This window comes from Tyto alba, unplaced genomic scaffold, assembly GCF_018691265.1.
Source record: "Tyto alba isolate M040663 unplaced genomic scaffold, T.alba_DEE_v4.0 Super-Scaffold_7, whole genome shotgun sequence".
Classification (NCBI taxonomy): domain Eukaryota; kingdom Metazoa; phylum Chordata; class Aves; order Strigiformes; family Tytonidae; genus Tyto; species Tyto alba.
Window position 1 is genome coordinate 31,319,723 of NW_024881328.1, and position 22,648 is coordinate 31,342,370.

The 22,648-nt window shown below is 39.6% G+C and overlaps 1 protein-coding gene across 1 annotated transcript; it reads right to left on the minus strand.

The window, feature by feature from the left end:
* Positions 1 to 15,728: 15,728 nt before the first annotated feature.
* On the minus strand, positions 15,729 to 22,628 carry MAIP1 (matrix AAA peptidase interacting protein 1). Its single transcript, XM_033010833.2, has 5 exons — positions 22,277 to 22,628; positions 20,872 to 20,943; positions 18,980 to 19,106; positions 17,829 to 17,979; positions 15,729 to 16,001 (listed from the first exon to the last, which is right to left on the minus strand). The coding sequence occupies exons 1-5, from the start codon at positions 22,577 to 22,579 to the stop codon at positions 15,923 to 15,925; spliced, it is 732 nt and encodes a 243-aa protein (XP_032866724.2). The 5' UTR covers positions 22,580 to 22,628; the 3' UTR covers positions 15,729 to 15,922.
* Positions 22,629 to 22,648: the final 20 nt, after the last annotated feature.

Below are 22,648 nucleotides of genomic sequence, written 5' to 3' on the forward strand. Positions count from 1 at the left end.
CTACCCATAAACCAGGTTCCTAATTTTCATATACTGATGGGCAGAGATATGCATACAAAGAGATCAACTTTCAAATATTATCCAAATCACATTTTTCCTCTATATAAGCGTATGCTCTTCAGTGAGAAAATACAAAACGTCGAGTCATCTGCTATACTTACCACACAAGGCTTTTGACATTGTGATCATCAAACATCAGAGGTTCATAAGATGATTCTTCACTGTGATGGAAAAAGCTGGTTGTTATCAAAACAGCAAACTATGTTACCTATTTTTGGTTAAACTACTTCAGTGCTTGCATACATTTTTCAAGCATCAGCATGAATTAACTACAGGCTAATTTCATAAATTTACAGGGCCAAAGTTATCTCTACTGTACAGCAAAGATTATTTTGGTCTAAATTAAAACCACCTGAACTTTAATGCAAAATAATGAAAAAGACATGTGCACATTCATTCATTCAGAGCTCAGTATTTTTGAAATTTCAAGTCAAAGACAGTATTGGTGCCTTCTTCCTGATTCAAATTTTACCAATGATGTTAACTTCACTGAGCTAGTAATGCAAGTAAGCAAGCAAATGAACAAAACAACTTAGCATTGGACAGTTCATAATGTTAACATCTTTGCCCACAACTATAACAAAAGACTGAGGAGCACAGTTGTCTTTTAAGTGATGGGTGACTGTCTGTACAGCATTCGTAGCAACAGCTATAGTACTGGAAACATCAAAAGCATTACTTTAGAAAAAACCTTGGCAGAAGGATTGACTTCAGCTTTACATCATAATCCTGTGCAACTAACCATGACATTACAAAGAGCAAATACCCCAGTGTCTCATTGCCAGCTCTAGATCATCATTCTAGATGGTATTTTACATTGTGGTATTTTCCTCATCCTTGTCCAAGCTCTTCCTTGCCCCTCAGTAAAACTTCCCTTTTCCCTTCTGAGCAAGAATGCAAGCAGAATCTTTTAGACACATGGCACAAAGTTATTCTGCAGATTCAGGGAACAAAGAGCCCACCCACAAACTCCTTTTCCCTGATACTTCCAGCTCCAGGAACAATGTTTACTAGGAAGGCAATTTATTTCTCTGGAAGAAAACAGGAAGTGGATAAAAGCTACCACCACCAGGGAGCATTTCATATTCTTTGTAAACAGTCAGTTCAAGTTGGCACACACAGACTCACAAAATGTAACTGTGATGCTACAGAAAAGCATATGCTTTCCATACAGAAACAATAAAAACTTTCCAAAACTGTCTTTCATGATTCCCTTCTTCAGCCTGAGTCAATGCAGTCTAATCATAGGGAGCCATTTGTGAAAATCATGCAAAAACATCTGCCTCAGCTGATGCCGCCTCGTTCCTTGCATTTTGAAGCAGTTTCCTTTACAATGAGCTACGCTCATTACATTCCGTGATGCATTTATTTTTCCAGGAAAGGTTCCCTAAGCCAAGCTAGTTTGCCTGAAACACTGTTGCTCCATTCCTTGCCTCTGCTGCTTCACAATGTGAAATACAGTCACTTAAGAGGTGAGATACACCATGTCTGTTCTGACCTGCCTTATTACCAACTAGACAAGCTGATGACCTGGCTGGGAGGGGTCAGAAGAGACTCTGGGTCTTGCACAGCTTGAAACTTTGCATCTCAAAACCTAGGACTGCAACTGACTGATAGCTTCAAATCATACTACCATGCACTGTTTCTCTGCAACATCCTTCCCATAAGCATCTTAAATTAATAATGCTAAAATTAGCGTCCAGAAAAAAGCTTATGTCTTGTACAAATAAAAGGAGGCTTTATTCTTTTTAAAGGAATAAAGATAAGGCAGTTTCAAGAGAGACACCAAACAGATTTACCAACTGGAAGTTCAATTACAACTAAAGCAGTGACACATGAACCTCCACATATGGATATTTACTTACTCAGGCAGCCAGGAGCAGAGCTTTATAGTCATCAAGATAACCCCCTTCCAGATCTTCTAACAGTTACGTTAACCAATAACAACATTCTTAACAATTTGATCCCAGTTACCTTAAGCTATCCTAAATAAACCATTTTTCAATTTAGGGCCTGCCTCTTCCAGTCAAATCTCTAGAAGTGGTAACAAATTCCAGGTAACAGGCAGGCCGAGGGTTAGGTATTTATTCTTAAAAATTCCCTGTATTGCTTCAGAATCTTTGTTGAGTCCTCCAACCTTCCACAGATGTGTGTAAGTATATACATGCATGAATAGAGGTGAATCATACAGATTTTACTCTAGTGCAGGAACTAAAGTGGTCAAGAGGATTTTCTGTTCATTGAAAAAGTGATCCGGTTTCATTGCGTAGCCTAATTTTTTGTCTAGCGAGAAGTAAATTCTCTACTGATTACAAAAATTGTCTGTAATGTTCTAGATAGAAGAATCCAAACTGGGTAATTTAAATAGAAAGGCATCTTTTTTTTTTCCCCTCTGCACATACATCAAACAGCTTTAGGAACCTTTTGCCACACACGAACAGTCTCCTGCATTCTGAGCTTCCTACCAGAAAAAGCAATGGCCAGGTGCTGATCCTGCTTATATCCAAGGGGCTATTACAAATCCTGGCCTTACGGAAGATGTAGTTTTAGTAAGCACTGGGAAGTTTTGTTAATAGCTACATATATATGAAATACATATTGAAGAGGAATACTGAGAGACTGTCAGTGTTCCCAGTGCAATTAAATTCTTCTGGGTTGGGAGAATTAGAAATTATTTCCCTTCCTAAATAGGACTGAAAATATCCTTAAAGATATATGCCACTTATGAAAAGGAAAAGAGAATCTCAGATGCCAACACATAGATAAGGAGATCTAAAGTCCTTCTTTGTTTTCAGGGGCAGGGCTGGTCAACTAGCTCATGCTCGTGTATCGTCTCCTGCAAACATGAGTAAGCACTGTTATTTATTAACTCCTGTGACTTATGCCTCACATGGATTCTAAACCCCCATTTTCTAGAGACGTGTGAGCTGGGGACAGTCTCGGTAGCACTGGAAGATACACACTCCTAGTCTTCAATGTCAGAGAAAAGCTTCACAAAATATGCCTATAACGAGCATTCAATCTCAGAAAGCCACTATAAAACAAACCAAAAGCAATCAGATCTGAGAGTTTAGTTTGTTTTACAAATATTAAGCCACTGCTGTCACTTTTGACTGCTTGTGGTAAGCAATATAGGACCAGAAGAGGGAAGATTAGTATGTAATACCAGGATGCCAACAACTATGCAGATGATGGTCTAACGTAACAAGGTTCATTTGGGGACAGTGTGCTGCCCCAAGCACTGGTTCAGCTGCAGAGACTAAGCTCCACAAGGGAGAACTGCTGCTGACAGAAAGCACAACCCTGCAACCCAGTATTGCAGGGCTGATCAGATCCAAATATGGAATAGAAATGATTTCCCACACTTTCACAAAGCTCACAACTGTTGGACCAGGCTGATAGCTGAGCAAAGAACCCAGTGACTTCTGAGGAGTCTGTACTCCTTTGGGAGCCCAGTCCAGGACAGTTTTCTTAAAAATTAAAACCAGCAGAGAAGTAGCAGAGGGGATAGGTAGCCACCGTGGGGAAAGGAAAAGAGTAAACCTTTCTTTGCCCACAATTAAATTGTTTGCAGTGTGGAACACTTTAGAGCATTGTGTCAACTGCTGCCATATGAGGATCCTGGGGAGAAGCAGCACATGCTGTGGCAATATTCTTTACTCATGAGGGTGAGTTTTTATCACCACTGGCTATGTTCTTTTTTCTCCAAGAGGCACAGCTGTTAACCACAGAGCTACATGAAGCAGGAATTACCTTCTACTTTATTTTTCTAGTGTTTCAAGAACAGCTAATGAAAAGTCTGGGTCAGAGCTTATTTATGAAATGAAGCTTTAAGGTAAGCTAACATACACAGGAGAGAGCTGGCAAGAGAATGAGACCTGTGTTTCCTCTATTTTGGCAAGTAGTACAGGACACAATTTGATTGCTGAACCAAAATACTCTATGTGTTGCGCTGTAATTCAAGCTCTGTCTCTTTTCATAAGTGTCCTGCACATCCTTTCCCCTCCTTCCTCTTGGCTGCCAGGAAGGTCTGACTTTGGCCCTCTGCATATCCCAGAGGACTGTTAAATAGGAAAGAGAATTATAATGTATGAAAATAAGCCTCTGATACTTAAGTCTTAAATCAATATTAGAACAGGAAGCTTTAGTCTGGTATATAGGTCAGGGAAGTATTTGAAGCACAAACACTGGGCAATTTAATTCATGGTGAGGGCTGGCTCAGAGAGCTCTGCTGCTCCGAGGAAAGCAGCATATAGCTGCTCTGGGCAGCCAGGCTGTCCCCCACATCACACCATAGAGATTATTTTACTGTTCCAAGCCCATGCTAGGGTATAACAGTTCTGGTTTCATGCAAAGCTGGCCTTTGGACTGCACTCAGTGAGGTGACGGAAGTCACTGCTCCTGCTCTGTGACAAAGCAACACACACAGTAAGACTGAAGAACATGTTACATGTAGTTCTTAAGAAAACTCAACAAAGTAGGAAACTGAGAGTCAGATTTAGAAAAGGAATCTACAACTGAAATGATAAAGTCTGCAGTGTGATGTGCACTCTGGTCATAATTCTGAAAACAAACAAGCAACCCACAAACCAAAATTCATAGAAATCCACAAAACTTAAAAAGCGAGACTAAAACTATGCGATTCATGGTACTTCTGTGAAATATTTGGTAGGACTGGGGCTACTGTACTCAGCAGCATCTTATATTGTTTATTCTTGAGTGCCCATGCTCATCAGTGATTCGCAGCCTATTCTGAAGCACACTGAAATCAAAGCGAGTAATGTGTAAGACTGAACAAGTTTTGAGTCACATCATGTGAGCTGACTTCAGCAGTGCAACTGCCTAATACCACTTACTGAGCCACTGAAAAACCCTAGCTACCCAGGCCTTTGGAAAAATAGAGCCATCAGGCCTCAAGCAAGCAAAACACATGCTTTAAAAGCACATGCTCAAGAAGCACAAATAGCGGAGGTAGGCTGTGACCTGACAGAAACTGCACTAGGCTGAGACTGGAGAACTGCGTTCTTTCATCAGCTCAGCAAGTGAGCCTGGATATTCAAGACCTCCTCTACTCACCCTCCATCCATCTGTAAATGAACATATTAAGTAAAATGCTCTGAACACTGCATGCAAAATGGGTTTTTCAATTCTCGGTGATTTAGAAAGAAGAGTTACAATGGTTGGCTTATAGGGCACACATACATTAGCCTTTCTGTATGTATACAGCGACTTTTTAGGAGTGATACATAGCTTAGATTTCTGTACCTTACCCTTATTACCAACACACTGATAGGTTAGTACATGATATGCACAGTTAAACCACTGATTGTGAGCTGGTTAAACAGACACATACCCAGGAAAATCTGAAGCAGTGTAGCAAGCATAAAGGAGAGTTGTTCTTTAGGAATTTCATTGCACCTGAGAACTAAGCATGAGGAAGGCGAGCAAAAAGGAAACAATAATTTAAACACCAGGATTATTTTGCCAGCATGTCATATATTTACACGTGTCTTCTGATCCCTCTGAAGTGTTTATGCCTTATGCCACATGGGGACTTCCTTTGGTGCCTTTTATTTAAAAAGCTGCCTGTGGATGCCCCCACAGAGCCCTACAGTGCATGCTATAAGAATTTTGGCAGACCCATCTGAGTACATTAATCATGTAGTAGCTTGCACATGGTCTGAAGAAACTCCATGCAGCACAGTCTGCTCTTGCCTGGGAAGACAAACCAAAACGGGAAGAATTACAAATCCATCTCTCTCCTCAGGGACAACACAACTGTATTCCCTAAGTGACTTTTCCTCCACATTTATTTGGTGTTGCTCTTGTCTTCATGAGTGGAAATCACCATTAGGAATATGAGGATGGAATAAGGCATTGAGAATAATGGGATGGAAATTACAAAAAGCTATTTGAACAAATGATAATAATCATGCTACATTTAAATCCCTTGAACACATACAGTGTTTCCTATTTAGGATCTCTGATATGCGTTTAGGCACAGGCATTCAAATATCCACTGAAAATACAATCTTTCTGGATAATTTCTAGGGGGAAGAAAAACAAAGAAAAAAAAAAATACAAAAAACCCCCAAGAAGTGGAGAAAGTGTGGAAAACACAGAAACTAAAACTCAAAACCAGAGCTGGTTCACAAACTAAGGAGCATATGAAATTAATCTAATCCGCCACAGCAGACTGTAAGACTAATGTGCAAGTGTTTGATGCATACCAGAGAACCTTGAATGAGAAAAGGCATGTGAATAAAATATGACTCAATAAAATAATTCATGCTTAAATGACAGGATTTTAATTATGTGAAACCTCAGCCCTGTGAATATGAAACAGGAAGCACCTCAGGCATTTAGGGCTCTAATGACAGAAGCTACAAATTTATTCAGTGATTTACTTTATGAAACATTATGCTGGAAGCAGCATTTGGGAGAAGAAAAACAAAAACAAAATCCAAAAAACAATAACCCAAACAAGACACACAAAGACCACCTGTCTAGATGTGGTCTTCATTGATAATCAGGACTACCAGTTTAAAAACACCTGAAGTCACAGCATCAAGCCACTTCCCTCAGATGCCTGTGTCTTTGAAATTGCTGTGGAGTCGATAAAGGCACACTGCCGTAGTCCTGTCAAGACTTCACAAAGAAATGCAACAAAAAAGTGGGCAAGGAAAGTGGAAATATATGGAAGTCTGTATGTGGATTTCAAACCAGTCTTGTTCAGGACTAACTTGGGAACATGGAGAGCTGACACACTTGGAAGAGGGATGTGTATCTGGATAAAAGCTCAAAAATAGTTCCCAAATCATTCAGGAAGAAAGCAAGAATGGTAAAACAATTACAGATGGTGCTGTTCACAAAGAAAACAGGAAATACGGTCCACTAGGGAGAATACAGAAGACTACTGAAACAGGCAGCCTGTTGTGAATGCAAGCAAGAAGTCAAAAAGAGATGAGAAAGCGATTCAAAACTCCCCCATGACAGCTCTTGAAAACCACAAAGTCCAGCAAATCAGCTAAGAAGCAAGCAAGCAACACATATCTAATTAATTACTTGAAAAATCCTATTTGCTTTGTAGCTCATTCTACACTCAAACTGTACAGGGGGGCTTCTTTAAGTAGTTGTCTAATGAAAGTTCAAGAAAAATTTTAGCAATAAGGAAAGATCATGTAAACACAAGTTATAGGGGCATTGTCTTAGTTAAGAGCACATAAGCTAAAGCAAACAATTAGGTCTTTTGTGCTCAAACGATTAGCTGGATTAGTGCTTGAGTGGACACAGAAATTCCTGTATTAATTTGATGTTAAATTTGACATATCAAATAAACCATATTGAGAGTTAGGATATGTATTTATATAAGAAGAGCAAGACTAGAGACTGTGTAGGAGGAACATGCACTGTGACATGGTACTCCAGTCAATTTTCTTGCACTTGCACCTGTACCCAGATAGGCCTTGACTTCAGGTGACACAGCAGAGTCATGCAGAAAAGTAGCAGGATAAGAGCTCATGAAAATCAGAGAACAGGAAACTAATGCTAGCCTTCCTCTAGCAGTTTTTGAGTGTCTGAATCAGCAAATCCTTTTTTTATTTTTTTTAAGTAACTCTGGGCATAATCTTTGAAAAACAGATTTTATAATTTTTTTTCTGGGCACAGGATGAAAGAAATCATCAATGCATCACAAAGAAAAAGAAACAAGAAAGAAGAGCATACTGAATATCGTGTAAAGACTAGGAACACATAGGGTTAGAAACAAAGTGAAAAGAGACTATGGTGGTAATGTGTCATTGGATGAAAAAAACTCCAATGAAACAAGGAAAGAAATCCTTACTGGTCACACCCAGGGTCAGAAATAACACTAGGGACAAATCTCAAGTACTCTCTGCTACTATGCTTAACAGGAGAAATGAGATCCTGCAAACCAAGCTTGAGAATACATAAACAAAAGTATGAAATTAGAGGAAATTATTCCAACATCAGATAAATACAGCAGGCTCATCTGCAGTGGTATGCTCAACTCTGGTTAGGCTATTAGAGACACTTAGATGTTTGAGAAAAGACAATCAAATGATTCTGAGATTCCAATGAGATTGATGCATCTGCAAAAAAATATCACCAGCTAACCTCCTGAATTAGCTGCTGTACAAATGCTTGATCTGCAAGAAGGTTAGGAAAGAAGAGGGTTGTATGAAATTAAATAAGTAGAAAAGCAAGAAGGGCATTTGACTGCAGACTGAATATATCAGACAGTCTCATGAGAAGGCACTGACTGCTGCTAAACAGAAGTAACCAGGCATCTTGCAAATGAAGGCTTCAGCAGATGTGCCTTCACATTTTAAAGTTTTCTGAAGTCTTCCCTCGTAACAGAGACAAGTCACTGTAAACCCTCTAGATTTAGTTTCTTCCTGATAACGCAGAGATTATCCTATTTTTATCATACAACCAAGACAAATTTTATTGCCTATTTAGGTTGCCAATATGCCAGTGGGAAAGAGAATTTCTTGTAGGATTCTGAGGTGGTGTTCTGACAAGAACAACACTAGAATTTCTGAGAAAAAATAATACCTACCTTTCAGCAGAGATGAGAAGCTAGAGAACAACATCCAGTCAGAACACTGACCTTCTCACAATGTTTTTATTTTGCTGAGTTTTTCTAAACTTACTTCCATTTCAGGGCTGTTACAGCTTCTGCTCTAGAGTCAGAATACATACAGCTTCCTCTTTATATGAATCTTGCATTACCATCCACCTTCACTCCCCTTCCTCTCTCTACTTCTGCTATTATAATTTCACAGATTTTGCCAGAAGGAGCTATTGTATCACTTAAGCAGATCTCCAGCAAGCACTAACTTTCACTCAGCTACCATGATGAAACCATATACTTCTGTGAAATGAAAACAAGAGACTAAATTGTACACTACAAGAGACCCTGCAGCTCAAGATCTACCCAGGGACACTGGACTGGCAGAAAAACTGGGCAAAATACATGCAGATGATTCCATCAGGAAATGACAGACTCTGCTGCATAGAAAGGTAGTGAACCTTACCCATCTGGCATTCAAAAAAACCCCTCTTTCCAATCCAGAATCTGAAAGTAGAATATCAAACAAGTAACAATGACTGACCAGATAAAGAATCCGCTTTTCCCTTAGATGTCTATACTATCTCTCAGGAAAGGAACACTTTCTTCAGCCCTGACTAACTGCTGGTGTTTAAGAGAGGATAAAAAACAAAATACAAAACAAACAAAAACCACCACAGAATAATGTAAATGATAATTGAAAAAAGCCCTCCTTTACCCACAGCAGAAATCATGCTACCTAAGATTTTACTATAATTACTGTTTTCATGCAGCTGAAGGCTTATATAAATTCAGACTCAAAATATGATATGTTGATCTGCTTTTGAAACGTGTAAGTAGATACACCATCTAATAGTTTATATTCCAAGCCATGATGAGTGTACCATCTTTACAAGTACCTGTACAAATGTTTTACTATCCTCTTACAGGGCTGGAACCTTACGACAAGAGTGAAATCACACAGTTTAATTCCCTCACCACTGGGTTGCACCATGCTTTCACAGGCAGAGATTGAACTACAACAGCAGAAATCATGCCTTCTCAAAGCACTTCTCAGCAGAAGTCCATACAGAATTCTGTGTATTAATAATGGAAATCCTAACCTATACCAAAAAGCAGTGCACACTGCACCAAAGAGAATCAGTGATTTCTCTATTGCTCTACCTTATGAAGAATACATCTTATCTTAGAGAAAAAAGGTGACTTAATGACACTAATAACAAAAACATAGGGAACAGGCTAACAGCTCAGAGCTACTGCTATAGGGGGTTGAACCTGAGGTAGACATAAGGGACAGTCAGTCCACTGGTAATTAAAAAGGATAGAGTGCCTGACTAAGCTCATTACAGATTTTAATAATATATGTACTTTGAACAAACAAGAAATGAGAAATGTCAGGCAGCTGCCAATCCAAGGTAGATCTCTTCATGACTTAATTTCCACCCCAATCAAGCCAGCAGTGATTAGATGTTCACCTGTTTAACGGTCAATGCCTTTCATGACATGAGTTATGGACTACAGAAATTCATTCTCATTAGCTTGCTCTTCACTTTATACTGCAGTCCCTCAACCGCATTGCCCCTGAAAGTATATTCAAAAATGCCCCAAACGATTATTTTTATTCATTAGTTCTCAGTTCATAAAATGATACCCACACTAAAAAATATAGTATCATAAGTATAACCTTGTTTGGCTATACTGAAAACATAAAGGTCCTCAAACAGAATAACGCAACCAGCAAGCACAGAAACTTGATGTTCTCACGGACCTGTGGGCTTTAACAAGGCTACCCACTTAATCTCACTGCACCACTGAAACTTAAGTACCAGCTGCCAAAGCGTGGAAACTGAAGTATGGGTGCTACACTTGCCAAGTGCTTCCAGAAAGTTCAGAAGAGAAGGATTATTAAGCCATTTCCCCTTCTCCATTCTTGATTTCTCGGGATGTGCCAGCTGCTAACTAGTGTAAGGCAGAGACAGCCTGTAGCTGCCCTGATTTACCATAGCTTTATCTGGGCAGCCTCTCCCATGCCTCCCCAGTGAGGCTGTGAAATCTCTGCAAACTTAAGGTTGGATTTCATCTCTAATCTTGACAACTCAGATTCTTCCCTCATACACAAATCAGAGTAGAAATATAGCTTGTTATGTGGGTTTCTGTCAACCTCAAAATATAACTTAGAGGAACATACAAGTAACCATTTGTTTCCCTATATGCACCAAATCTCCCATATCTTTAAGGCAAAGGGCTGCATCCTTGGTGAAATGCCACCTCTTCTGCCAGATGCAACAGCAGCAAACTGGGAATAGATGATTTCCAAAGCCAAAAAGACAGATTCTTCCACATGGACAATCTTATCTTCACAGCCTGACGCTACTGTGATCTAACCTTGCTTACACACGCACTTTGCTTTGCTTGTCCTATTCCTTTCCCTCACAGATCCCGAGCACTACAGTACCAAGCTCACCATCAAAAGTCTTGTTCTGTGGCAACAGAGGAGGGAGGAAATAACACGCAAGAGAAACTACAGCAAGTCTAATTTTAGCTTGCCTCTATTTCTAACAGACTAAGTTCAAAAGCAACAAAAAAGCTGCAGTCTGCTCCCATTAAAATGCATGACAGTTTCCCCATCAACTTCAATAGCAGGACCTTATATTAGGAAAAGCACGTATCAATAAGTTCAGGCAAAACACACGTAAGAGACAGAGACGTGACAAAGGGCTTGTTTTCAACAGTGCTGTAGATATACAGAGTGACTTACTCAACCTCCATCCTATTTGACAGGACTGCAAAAACCCAAAAGAATACCACATTAGCAATGGGAAAACAAGGTAAAAGACAAGGATGGAAACCCCTTACTGTGGTCAGTACTCACTGTGCAGCCTCATTTGGCTCAGCTACATTTCCCTCCAAAGAACAAATTCACAACTCTACAGGCAATGCTTGGGGTTTTTTAACAGCTAAGTACCTCTTCCTAGGTCTGCTCAGGACCCAATGCTTAGAGATCAACTATCACATCCACATATAAAAGAAGAACAAAGCTGAAAACCCTTCCCAATACAAACACTTGTATCCCACCTCATATAAGCTGGGAGCCATCATGTGACTACAGCCTGCAAGGAATCACAAAGGCCCCACCTGAAGCCAATAAGGCACATGGGGCAGAAACCAAGTTTAACCACCCAACTAGAAAGAGAAGCACAGGACTTGTGAAATTTTGAAAGAGTATGATCACTATTGTCACAAATAATATGACTTTTACTACTAAACAGTTTTCCAGTCATAAGATCTGAAAATATTTAACTAAACATAACCTGAAGGAAAGGTAAGGTCAAGCTCAAACATGCCTTAAAAATTGGAGAAAATTGAATGTGGCCTCCGAATTAATCAGACAATGCTGGGACAAGAGGGAAAGGATCCACAATCAACACAATAAATGTACTTTAGAACGTGAATATAAAACTAATGTTTGCTACTGTCAGACACTGAGATGCACGTGTGAATTCACATGTACAACTCACCTTTCTCATGTTAAAAATGCTGTTAAATTACCAAGTGAGAATTGGTACACACCAGAGAGAACACAAGACACTATCACTGACTCAGGATGAAAGCCACTAAGAATATCCAGACTTTTTAATAAGGCAAGCCTAAATGATTTAAATAGTACTTAAATGAGAATCAACGCTTCTATCATTTTATTTTTTACCCCTCTTACACTCTCATTAATGCCAGTCACTTCCCAGCCACAATAGCTTTGTGACCAAGGCCATCTACTGGTGAGTGGGGTGTGCAAATTAATGTGGTTTTTGTTGACCAGATTTAATTAGTGCTTGTCAGGATTTACACACATACACTGAAATTGTGCCAAGCATCTGTCAGTAAATAGTAAACATGACCACAGTTTCAGATGAACAAACAAATAAATAAAGGCATCCCAAACTTCATGTGAACCTAAAGAAACATGATTTCGCCCACACGAGAAGAATGTTGTACTCCGAGTATCCATCCCCAGTTCAAGTGTGGTCCAGACACTTTGTGACCTCAATGTTCTGTATAAAAAGAATCAGAAATGTCAGTGCTGCTAGTAGAGATACTAGTTTTACCCTAAAAATCACTATCAAACCTGGTAACATTGTTTTCAAGAATTACTGGGGTCTGAATGAAGAAGTTTGTAGGCTAAAACTGCAAATATTGTAGATGGGTATGTATGGGGATTTACAGGCTGTACACCATAATTACAGTCGTACTCCTCCTCCTGACTTAAAGCAACAGCAGTAGACATCAGGCAAGGAGATAGAAGGGAAATTAAGCACACTCAAATCCTTACACACTGTAATTTCTAAGGTGATGTCTGAGACAAATCAACAAGAGAATTTGGGAGCACTAGCATGCTGTGACACAGAGATCCCCACATTGTTCTACTGTTCTCTGTTCAGCATCATTATTCCCAAATCATGAAGATGTTTCTAATAAAACACTTCCTTTAGCTCTTTTTTAAAATTCTGTAACACTTAAGTTAATATTATGATTTTTCAGAGTAAGGTGTTCGAATGTCAGCACTGGAAATCCCTGAATTACAAGACAATATTCTCCTTCATCTTTGTCTTAGATCAACATGAAGCAAACTTATCGCTTTATTCATCCTTTTTCCCATGAGAATTTGGGACAACCTTGATAGTATATAGAAATGTATTTACTAGGAGTTAGCTTGAAGACACTAAATACATTTATCTTAGGTAACAGGGGGTTTGGGTAGATACTTTTGGCTGGTGATGTAGAAACCAGAAATTCCGTTTTGCCTGAACAAGTGACACGAAAGAAAAGTATTTCCACAAGAGAAAATGTGGATGCTATAAGATGAAAAACGCCCTCCACTGACATTCACTTCAGACTGATTAATTGCTATGATAATCAGATTTATGACAGAATTTATGGACAGCAATTAAAAAGGAGTCAAAGCTTCCTGAAAACTTCCACGTCCTCTTTTATAAGATAGATGTATATTTGTCCATTCCTTTCAAGTTGGGTTTGGGATTGCTTGGGGGGGGTGGGGGGGTGTGTGTTGGGTGGAGTGGGGGGCTGTTGGTGTTTTTTTTTTCTGAAGCCAATATTGGACTGTAAATCCAGTATAATTACACCTGTTTTATTCACTGTGGAAAGCAAACTACTTTCCAGTACAATAAACTTAGTAGTTTACATGCCTTTCCAATTTACTTATGGTGCAATGAGGCCATGTGTAGTTCTGCACCTGAGGGAGATGTATAGTCTCCAGGATCATTTTAAAAATGAAGATTAGAGAAGAAAAAACCCCGCACATCCAGCAGCTGCTCCCCCCACAACCCACAAGACAAACACAACTTTAAAAGAAGAAAATAGTGCATGTAAATTTCCAATGACATTTTCTTTTTCCCCAGCAAAACTGTGTTATCACCAATTTGGAGCATGTTCATATCAAGTCATAATTTTATAGTGAAAAAAAACCAACTAAAAATTTCATTATTAGTTATACAGAAGAGTCTACTCTGTCTTTACTTCTAAAAATGGAGCATTCACTAGTAAAAGGGTAATCCCTCATCAGTCATGACACTTACATTCTGATATATCCAATCAAACAAAGAAGATACTAATAGAGTAACCCAACCTAAAAATGGAGATAGGCCAGCATTTCTAGATAGACCCCTGTTACTTAAATGTGAAAGCAAATACTCCTGAACATAAAGATGGCTTCACTGGCTTTTGTCTTCTTTTGCTCCATAATAACGACTTCTTTTAGAAGTGCATCTGCACACTTCACTACTGTCCTCCTTGCTTCTCCTCGTACTATGTCAAATACGTTTGATTGCACCTTCTTGCAGTACATCATTCAGTGGCCAAACTGGACACGCTACCATTTAGCATCATTCCAGTAAATGGCCCAGAGAATAACAAAAATTTTTCACTTTGCATCAACTTTTACTGATTGACTGCTTACAAAATGGATATATATAATTTTAAATACAGATTTTTTTTTTTCTCCCCTGAAGTCAAGGCTCTCTGTCATCACTGAACTTTGTCCAGAGGACAAATCAGAAATTCACCATTATAAGACCAGGCGGCTGCTGCTGCTAAGGCAGAACAAATTACCGTAACTATTTTGCCAAGATTTGACGTAAAAAACATGTTAATAAGCTTTAAACATTCTACTCTTTAAATCACTGCATCAAAAGAGCTGAACTACGGAAAATGTAAATTATACCTTTCAATCACAACTACTGGGAATCACAGTAATTATACTTTGCACTTCCAAAACACTGCACGAATCTCTACAACATGCTTGGGTAGAAAGTTAACTTTAAATTTGAGATAGGGGATTAAAAAAATCTGTTATGATGATCTCCCATTGATCTGCACGTAAAAATGTCAAGTTACTTACACCAGGACTCTCACGTTCCTGAAACAGATATGATCTGAGAATTGGAAAATTGTTCAGTTACAACATCTAACTTTAATGATTTGCTCATTACTTCAACAAGCATTTCAGAGGACTTCATTTAGCTTCACTGTCAGGTCCTCTTTTAAAATCATGTTTTTGACTGATTTTTCTTTCATAAACCTCTAAACTTGCAATTGTCTGTATGTTACTGAATTGAAAGGAATGTTGTTTTCATTTTCCAAAATATATATATATGAACACATCTCTTTGATCCATTTTCCCAGTGCAATGCTAGTAGTTTTTTCTTACTCCAGTCCAATACCAAATATTAATAATAGCTCTAACCTTCTTAATCTCAAATATATTGAAAAGCAGGATTACCTCAAAATGAACTGCTGAAGCTAGACAATCTAAGTAGTCCATCTACTCTATTTCATCGTGCGTATTATTCATTATATATTGTACAGTCCCTAGGGAAAAAAGAAACATAGGAGAAGAACTCAGAAGGGCCACCAGCCATGACAGTGTTGTTAATCTTCAAGTAGCACCATTTCTTCTCAGAATGTAAGGGGAGTCGACATACCCATAATACCAGCCTGCACGAAACTGCTGTGTAAATGCATTGGATGAACATTAGTACCGATTGAACTCGTACTAGCCTGCTCCAGGGAAAAGGCTTTATTGTAATGCTGCAGCATAGTGTAAGTTTCAGAAACAATTTTTGGAGATCAAACATATAAAATTCATTCCTCCTTTGGATGAGAAGGAAGGAAAGGAAAAAAAAGAGACCAGAAAAAGCCTGATATCTGTTACATCAGAACATATACAGTGGTACACAAAAAGACTGTAGAGGGCATTTATTCCAATAGCCTTGGATGTTCAATCCGTGTTATTGTCCAGTCTGGTTTTGCTCCTTCTGTAAATTCTCTTTGGAACCTGGAAAAGGAAAGACAGTAAGTGAAGAGTTTTTAAAACTAATTTGATCCTTAAAGAACTAATAATAATAACAAGAAATCATGAAGAAATATTTTACTTGAAAGTTATTCCTGGAAAAGCTCCTTAGATTCTGATGCTTATGCCCCAAAACAGAAGATCAAAATCAATTCTATAGTAAGATACAAAGTGCACTGACTTCAGAGTGTTTTGGTTCAGATCCCACAGACAGGATCAAGCAGCCACAGTAAAGACCCTCATATCAAAAAAGCACTCAGTTTTCATAGCAGTAACTATGAATATAGCTTTGTGGCAGATCTTCATCTCTAAATAAAGGATTTCATTTAATGGGATGGTAACTGCATCGTGGAGGGAAATCACATGCTACGCATTCTACCTGAAAATTTTAATTTTTACTCAACTATACTTTAAAAAGTAATATACTGTCAGAAATACATCAAAGATCAAGCTAACAGTAGTACTGAATCTCCCTGAAAGAAAATTCTGTAGTTGTTGATAGGAAAATGAAAACATCCACCCCTATTTTCAAAAGTCTTCTTCTTCCTTTTGTAGTCATTAAAGCCTTCCTTCATGTCAGTTTTGACTGCTTGCCATCTAAAGATAAATCTGAGCTTCAAGCTGAATATTCACACTCCTGAGTAACCTGCACATTGTGGACAAGAGCAGAATAACCTCACTGCTTGCAACCACATGCAAATTCACTCCTGGAAACTCTCTTCTCCAAACACCCAAATACTTAACATCAGGCTTCCAATGCCTGTAATATCTTTGCCCATTTGAACTCAGGTCAGCACCGTAAATAGCAGAAGGAACACTTACTTGCAAAGATCTCTCTGCTGGGGATTAGGAAGATATTTAGGCCTTTAAAGAGAGGCTCTTGAGGTTAATGGAGCCTCGGAAGCCTCCAACACTAAGGATGATGCTGAATTCACCTAGGGGATGGATACAGGAAAATCCATCCAGGCAAAACACACTGGTGCCCTCGGAGTGTTTCCTTTGTTTTAGAGCTCCACATCAACTAGACCCCATAGTCTCTCCATTTCAAATGCGAGTGTAGAAGTCATTGATTATACTGTATTTCTCACACAAAAATTCTCACTGTTCCCAACTTCAGAGGATGTTATTTTCAGTACATTTTGCCAACTGTGCAGGTATTTCTGCAATGCTCTGACATCAGTACAGTAACACAAATGTTATTTATAAGCATTCCTATGAAAATCCATCTACTTAATGTGTGCTTTGACGGCTTGAATCACAGTGGCATGAATTATCTGAACACCAGGTGATGCTTGATTTGTTCTGCCTTTCTGCAGAAAGCATTTGGCTAAATAACTTCCTCTCTTATAAGCTACTTTTTCAGCTAATTGTAGTTCTGATTTTTGTGCGGGAAGTGACAAGTCAACAGTACCACACTTGACTGCTTGGCTTGACTGCATTGCTGTTAGCTGTGCTACAAGAAATGGGAAACAAGAACTGATACTGGCCTATTTCCCGAAGCTGCAGGAGCAGTATAGGGAAGGATCAGAAACATCATTCAACGCTCCAACTGTTGTTCTCCCTGATAAAGAGTTCCTATTGATCTCAACTCAGAAACAAGGTAACAACATAATGACTTTAAGGGGTATTTAAAAAATTTCGCCCGAGAATCAAAACCGGAAAGCTGGATGAGAACTAATATAGATTAGAGTCAAGGTAAATTAAAACATATGGAGTTCTGCACTGCCACAGTGTGAATGCTTTCAGTTCCCAAACTGTTTTCCACACAGCTAGCCCACATACACAGAGGAAAAAAGGGACAACTAAACTTACTCATAGTTTGCTGTTAAAAGATGCCTCTTTTCTTTTGTGCTTTCATCTCCAAATACAATCTGGAAAACTTTGGTTTCACCTGGTACTTCATCAGGTAGGTTAGCACCATTCAGATACCAGAAACGCATCAGGATGCTAACAAATTTTCTTCCTGTTGGAAATAAATCAAAGCATAATGTAGATATCATGTTTCTCATTGGTCAAATACTCCTGTTTCCTACCTAGAATATATTCTAGTGAGACCCTGGAAGGGCAGCTGAGTTCCGCCATAAAGAATGCATGATAGAATAATGAACGATAAAGCTGTTTAAAGCCATATTCATGGTGTTTAGCATCAATAAAAAATATACTCTGTAGAAAGGTATGTATTTTATCATGAGTGTTTCATGACATTGTACATAACCAAACTGTATGAAAAAGAGATGGTTACCACAAGGTCCAAAGCCAACTACTGACACTACAGAAGTACGCAGAGTAGTTGAAACTCTGGAGCAATCTAAGAAAAAAAAAAAAATCCCTATCTCCCAAAACAGGAAAAAAGCTCAATGGGTCTAACAATTTGAAATGCTTATTGGAAGACCCATGGTTAGACTACAAACCATTTCAACTGTGTCTGATAATAAACCCAGCACATAATGCTGGTTTTCAACCAAAAGAAAAAACTTGTTTGATCTCATGACTAGCTTACAAAAAAATAAAAATAAAAAAATCAATAAGTCCTAGAACAAAGTATATTCCATGAAAACAAAGTGAAGACAGCAAAATTTATGTCATTATCCAGCCTTCACTATTCTTCTTGGAAGATATATTTTCATTGCTGAAGCAAACAGCTTTCTGCATATAGTAGAATAATTGTTTTTAAGTGGTTTGAGATTGCTAAAGACTAATAATGTAAAAATCTGAAATTCCAAAAGAAGAGTAATGAGCAAAACCTAAACAGAACTCAAAATTGTACCATGACTTATTAACAATTATCTCTCAGTGTCTGGATTAAAAGGAAATCGGGGAATTATATATAGATGAACTGTAAACAGAAAAACAAGGAATGAGAAACAGTACTCAAACACATCTATAAGGAAAATGCCTGCTCAGTCGCAAAACCGGGAAATAAGACTGCCCACTGCTGAAATGTTTTTGAATTCTAAACATACCATCATCATCATAGTAAATGCGAACATCTCCTTCTGTTGTGTACATGATTGCATCAATGTCAGCTGCTAAAGCATCCCTGTGGTTGTCAGGGAGCAAAGAAATCTTTTCCTTCAGCACCTGAAGTACCTAAATTCAGAAAAAACATCACTTAATTTTTCACCAGGAAACTGGAGTAGCAAACTTTTCTACTGCAGTTAATAAAATGAGCTGTATCACCAAGACATTTGTATAACATATACAACAGTAGAAGTGAAAAAGTACTAGGAAGTTTAGGCAGTCCCAAACCCTAATTCAGTGATATTAAAGAAGATCCATTTACTCAAACCAATGAAAACCAAGTATTTTAAAAAATGTTTAGAAAAGATACTGTCAAAACAGAAGTTGCAAAGCAAGGCATGTAAGCCCAGAAAATACCAATTAAGCTTGCTTCCACAATCATACACTCTGCCTTCTCACTGATGATTTCTTCCTATGTGTATATTCCTCAGCTTTTCGTTCAATTATTTCTTAGTTATCTTTCACAAATTTATTTGAAAATCAGTCCCATTAGCACTAAGTTTATCTTTGCCATTTGGTGATCCACACTCCCATTAGAAAAAGTTTAAACACTTGCAAATCAGAAAAGACTGGAAAAAATCACTGCTCTGGGACTTAAGTTCCATACTGCACTCACATCCATACTATTTGTGTGTTTTAAGACCTACACAGCTGTGTTAAGTAGAAAAGGGTGTGGTGCACAAACTGAACAGAGGCATCACGTCGAACACCACTTGAGAAAGACATATCACAAGGAAGGATGAAGCTGTGCAACACTTATTTTTAACTCATACTCAGTTTTTAGCCTAACTTGAATTGGCATTTTTGACTAACAAACAAATCCAGAGGTCACATGGAAGCAAGAGGTGATCTTCACTAGAAGACATTGGTTTCTAGTATGTTTTACAGGTATAAAATTCAGTGGCCAAAGCAACAACAAAGTAGTGTGGTATCACAGCCTCATCCACTACATGCTCTGGTTACATGAGGTCTCAGGACCAGTGTTAACCCGATCACCTGAAGAATTTAAGATGAGCAGAGGAAGAAGAGATGCTCTTTCAAAACAACTATAAGAAACAGACTCACATTTTACTGCTATCTCTGCTCAGAGAGAGGAGGCAAGATTGTCCAGTGGGGATGCACTAGAACAGCACCAAAATTTTTGCTGCAAAGGCATGGGTGGCAATAGGGCAGGCCAAGCTGACATCCAGTAACAAGGCAGACATAGACTTGAAGTATCTCCTCGACTTGACTTTGATGCATCTGCTACCTCCGTCCGCTGGGAATGCCAAGACAACTTCAGCAATTAAAACTTTATAAAAACACAGAACACACTGCACTAACGTTTACTAGTCAGGCCAGCCATATCCCTGAGACCATGACACAAGACTGAGGCCTTCCAGACGAAACCAGTAACTGGCTGTACGATCTGCTTGGGAGTGGGAATGTATTAGTGCAGCACGGATGAGCACAAACCAGTTCCTTTCTTCATGTGGACTCTGGCTCACAGACCAAAAGAGTCAGCTATCTGCCTATGCCAACAGAAGTACACAAGTCTGCCTGCCATCCAGAACCCGAAACCTTTCCATCCTTTCTGGTACACCAGCAACCTTTTTGGCAATTGGTCCTTATTCTCAGTGGCACGAATTTTTTTTTTTTTTCAATACAGTTACTTTAAGTTTCATGCCTTGAAATTAAACATAAAGCTGCAAGACAAACAATTGCTCTGTTCTGCATTATGCTGTTGTTTCCAAATTAAAACAAACTGGCAGTATTTGTAGATAATGACAGGCTGAATGTATGTTACTTCATAAAGTAAAATCAACCGCTAGAATAAGAGATGGAAAGCATTTACCTCTGCTGATACAAGTTCATCCAGGAGGTCAAGTTTACGCTGAGACAGCAGCTTTGAAACAACAGAAAAGGCCTACCAAAAAAAAAGAAAAAAGAGAAATACATGAACAAATAACATTAGGTTGGCTTATTTTTCAGACAACTCCATCATTATGGGACAAGCTACCCAAATATTCCATGATTTAAGATTTCAGTGTTTGCAAAGTGTATCATCATCCAAACAGAAGGCCTCCAGAATTAAAAAAGTGATTCCATGAACTGATGAAAACATAAGGTTTCTTTTCAGTCTCTCATTTAACACATCAAACCTTTTGATAACGGGCAAGTGAATGCACAGCCTGCTAACAAAAATAAGCATTATAGTAATCTATATACTCTCTTTTTGATAATTCTATGTCTTTCCCTGTAGATATTTTGTTCCCCTGCTTCTTTTCCCAGCTCATCTTCTGGTTTCAGTCAAAACAGAAGCTGCAGTTTATAAAATTTCTTTATAAATTTAAAAACTTCATAACTTTTATAAACATCAGGAAACTCAACTCCCATTTTCCCCTCAATTTTGCAGGCAGATTTACATACAATAATGCCTCTACATACTCAAATAGCGTACTTGTGAAAGGCAGAGTGTTTAGGACTCTACAGCATGTAAAAACAAACAAAAAAAAAAGTAGCAAGGTAAAACAGGTGCTTTTGCACACATGGCAACTAATTTGGTGTGGGGTTTTTTGGTCTTTCTTCAATTGATCTTAAGCATTTTAATGTTCTGTCCCCTACCACCCGGTGTGTTTTTTTGAGCTGGTTTTTTGTTTGCTGGTTTGGTTTTTTTTTTTTAATTAAATACAACAACTGAAGTTTCACAGCAGGTAACTGTAATTTTTACATGATTAGTTTTGAGATCACTACCTCTTTGGCACATTTTGCTGACAAAACTTATTAGGTTCATAAACTTGGAGAAACAAATATAGGCACCAGCTTTGTGCCTGCCTAAGCGTTGTCATTTTCGGCAAACCAGCTAAGAAATGACACATTTCCCCTTAAGGTCTCTAAAACATCCGGAAGCACCTTCCTTCATCCTATTTCGGGGAATGGCTACGCCAGCTCATTTTAACTGCGGAATCTGGGAAGAGAAAACGAGAAAAGCCGGGAGAGAAGCGACCGCCCGGTTGCTGTCACCCTCGGCAGTGCGGCACCCGGCGCCGAGACAAACGTAGTTTCCATCTGTTTTACACCCGGGGAGCGGTCGGGCGCTCCGACCCCGCGGGTGAGGCGACGGCCGGGCAGGGGCAGCCCCCTCGGGGGGCTCGGCGGGCGGTAGACCCGGGCACCCCTCCCTCGGGCGGGCCGAGGGGCCGCTCCCGCCTCCTCCAGGCACCGCGCCGGGCCCCGCCGCCCGCTCATCCCTCCCTCACCTGCTTGGCGCCCCGCGTGAACTCCTCGGTGCGGAACTCCGGGTCGAAGTAGAGGCGGATGAGGAGGTAGCAGAAGCGGGTGCGGAGCCAGGCGAAGGGGCTGGTGATCCTCACCACCACCACCCGACGCGGCGGGCCCTCGGCCTCCGGACCCTGCCCGGCGGTGCTGGCGAACCGCGCGGCGGGGCGCAGCGGCAGGGCTGAGGCGGGAGGAGGCGGCGGCGGCGGGAGCCGGGCTGGCCCCGGCACGGCCAGTGTGCGGCCGAGCCAGCGGCAGCGGCCGGCGGCGCCGCGCAGCGCCATGATGGCCGCTGTCCCCGCCCCGCCGCCTTCCCGGCCCTGCCCCGTCCGACCGCAGGTGCCGCTCCGCGG

Bases quoted from the DNA above. Each gene is read 5' to 3' on its own strand.
- MAIP1 (XM_033010833.2), bottom strand. From the start codon at position 22,579: ATGGCGCTGCGCGGCGCCGCCGGCCGCTGCCGCTGGCTCGGCCGCACA. The intron at 17,980-18,979 runs GTATGTTTAGAA...TATTTCCAACAG, and splicing joins CATTTACTATGATGATGATG to GAAGAAAATTTGTTAGCATC. The intron at 16,002-17,828 runs GTAAGTTTAGTT...TTCCTTTTCCAG, and splicing joins CTTTTAACAGCAAACTATGA to GTTCCAAAGAGAATTTACAG.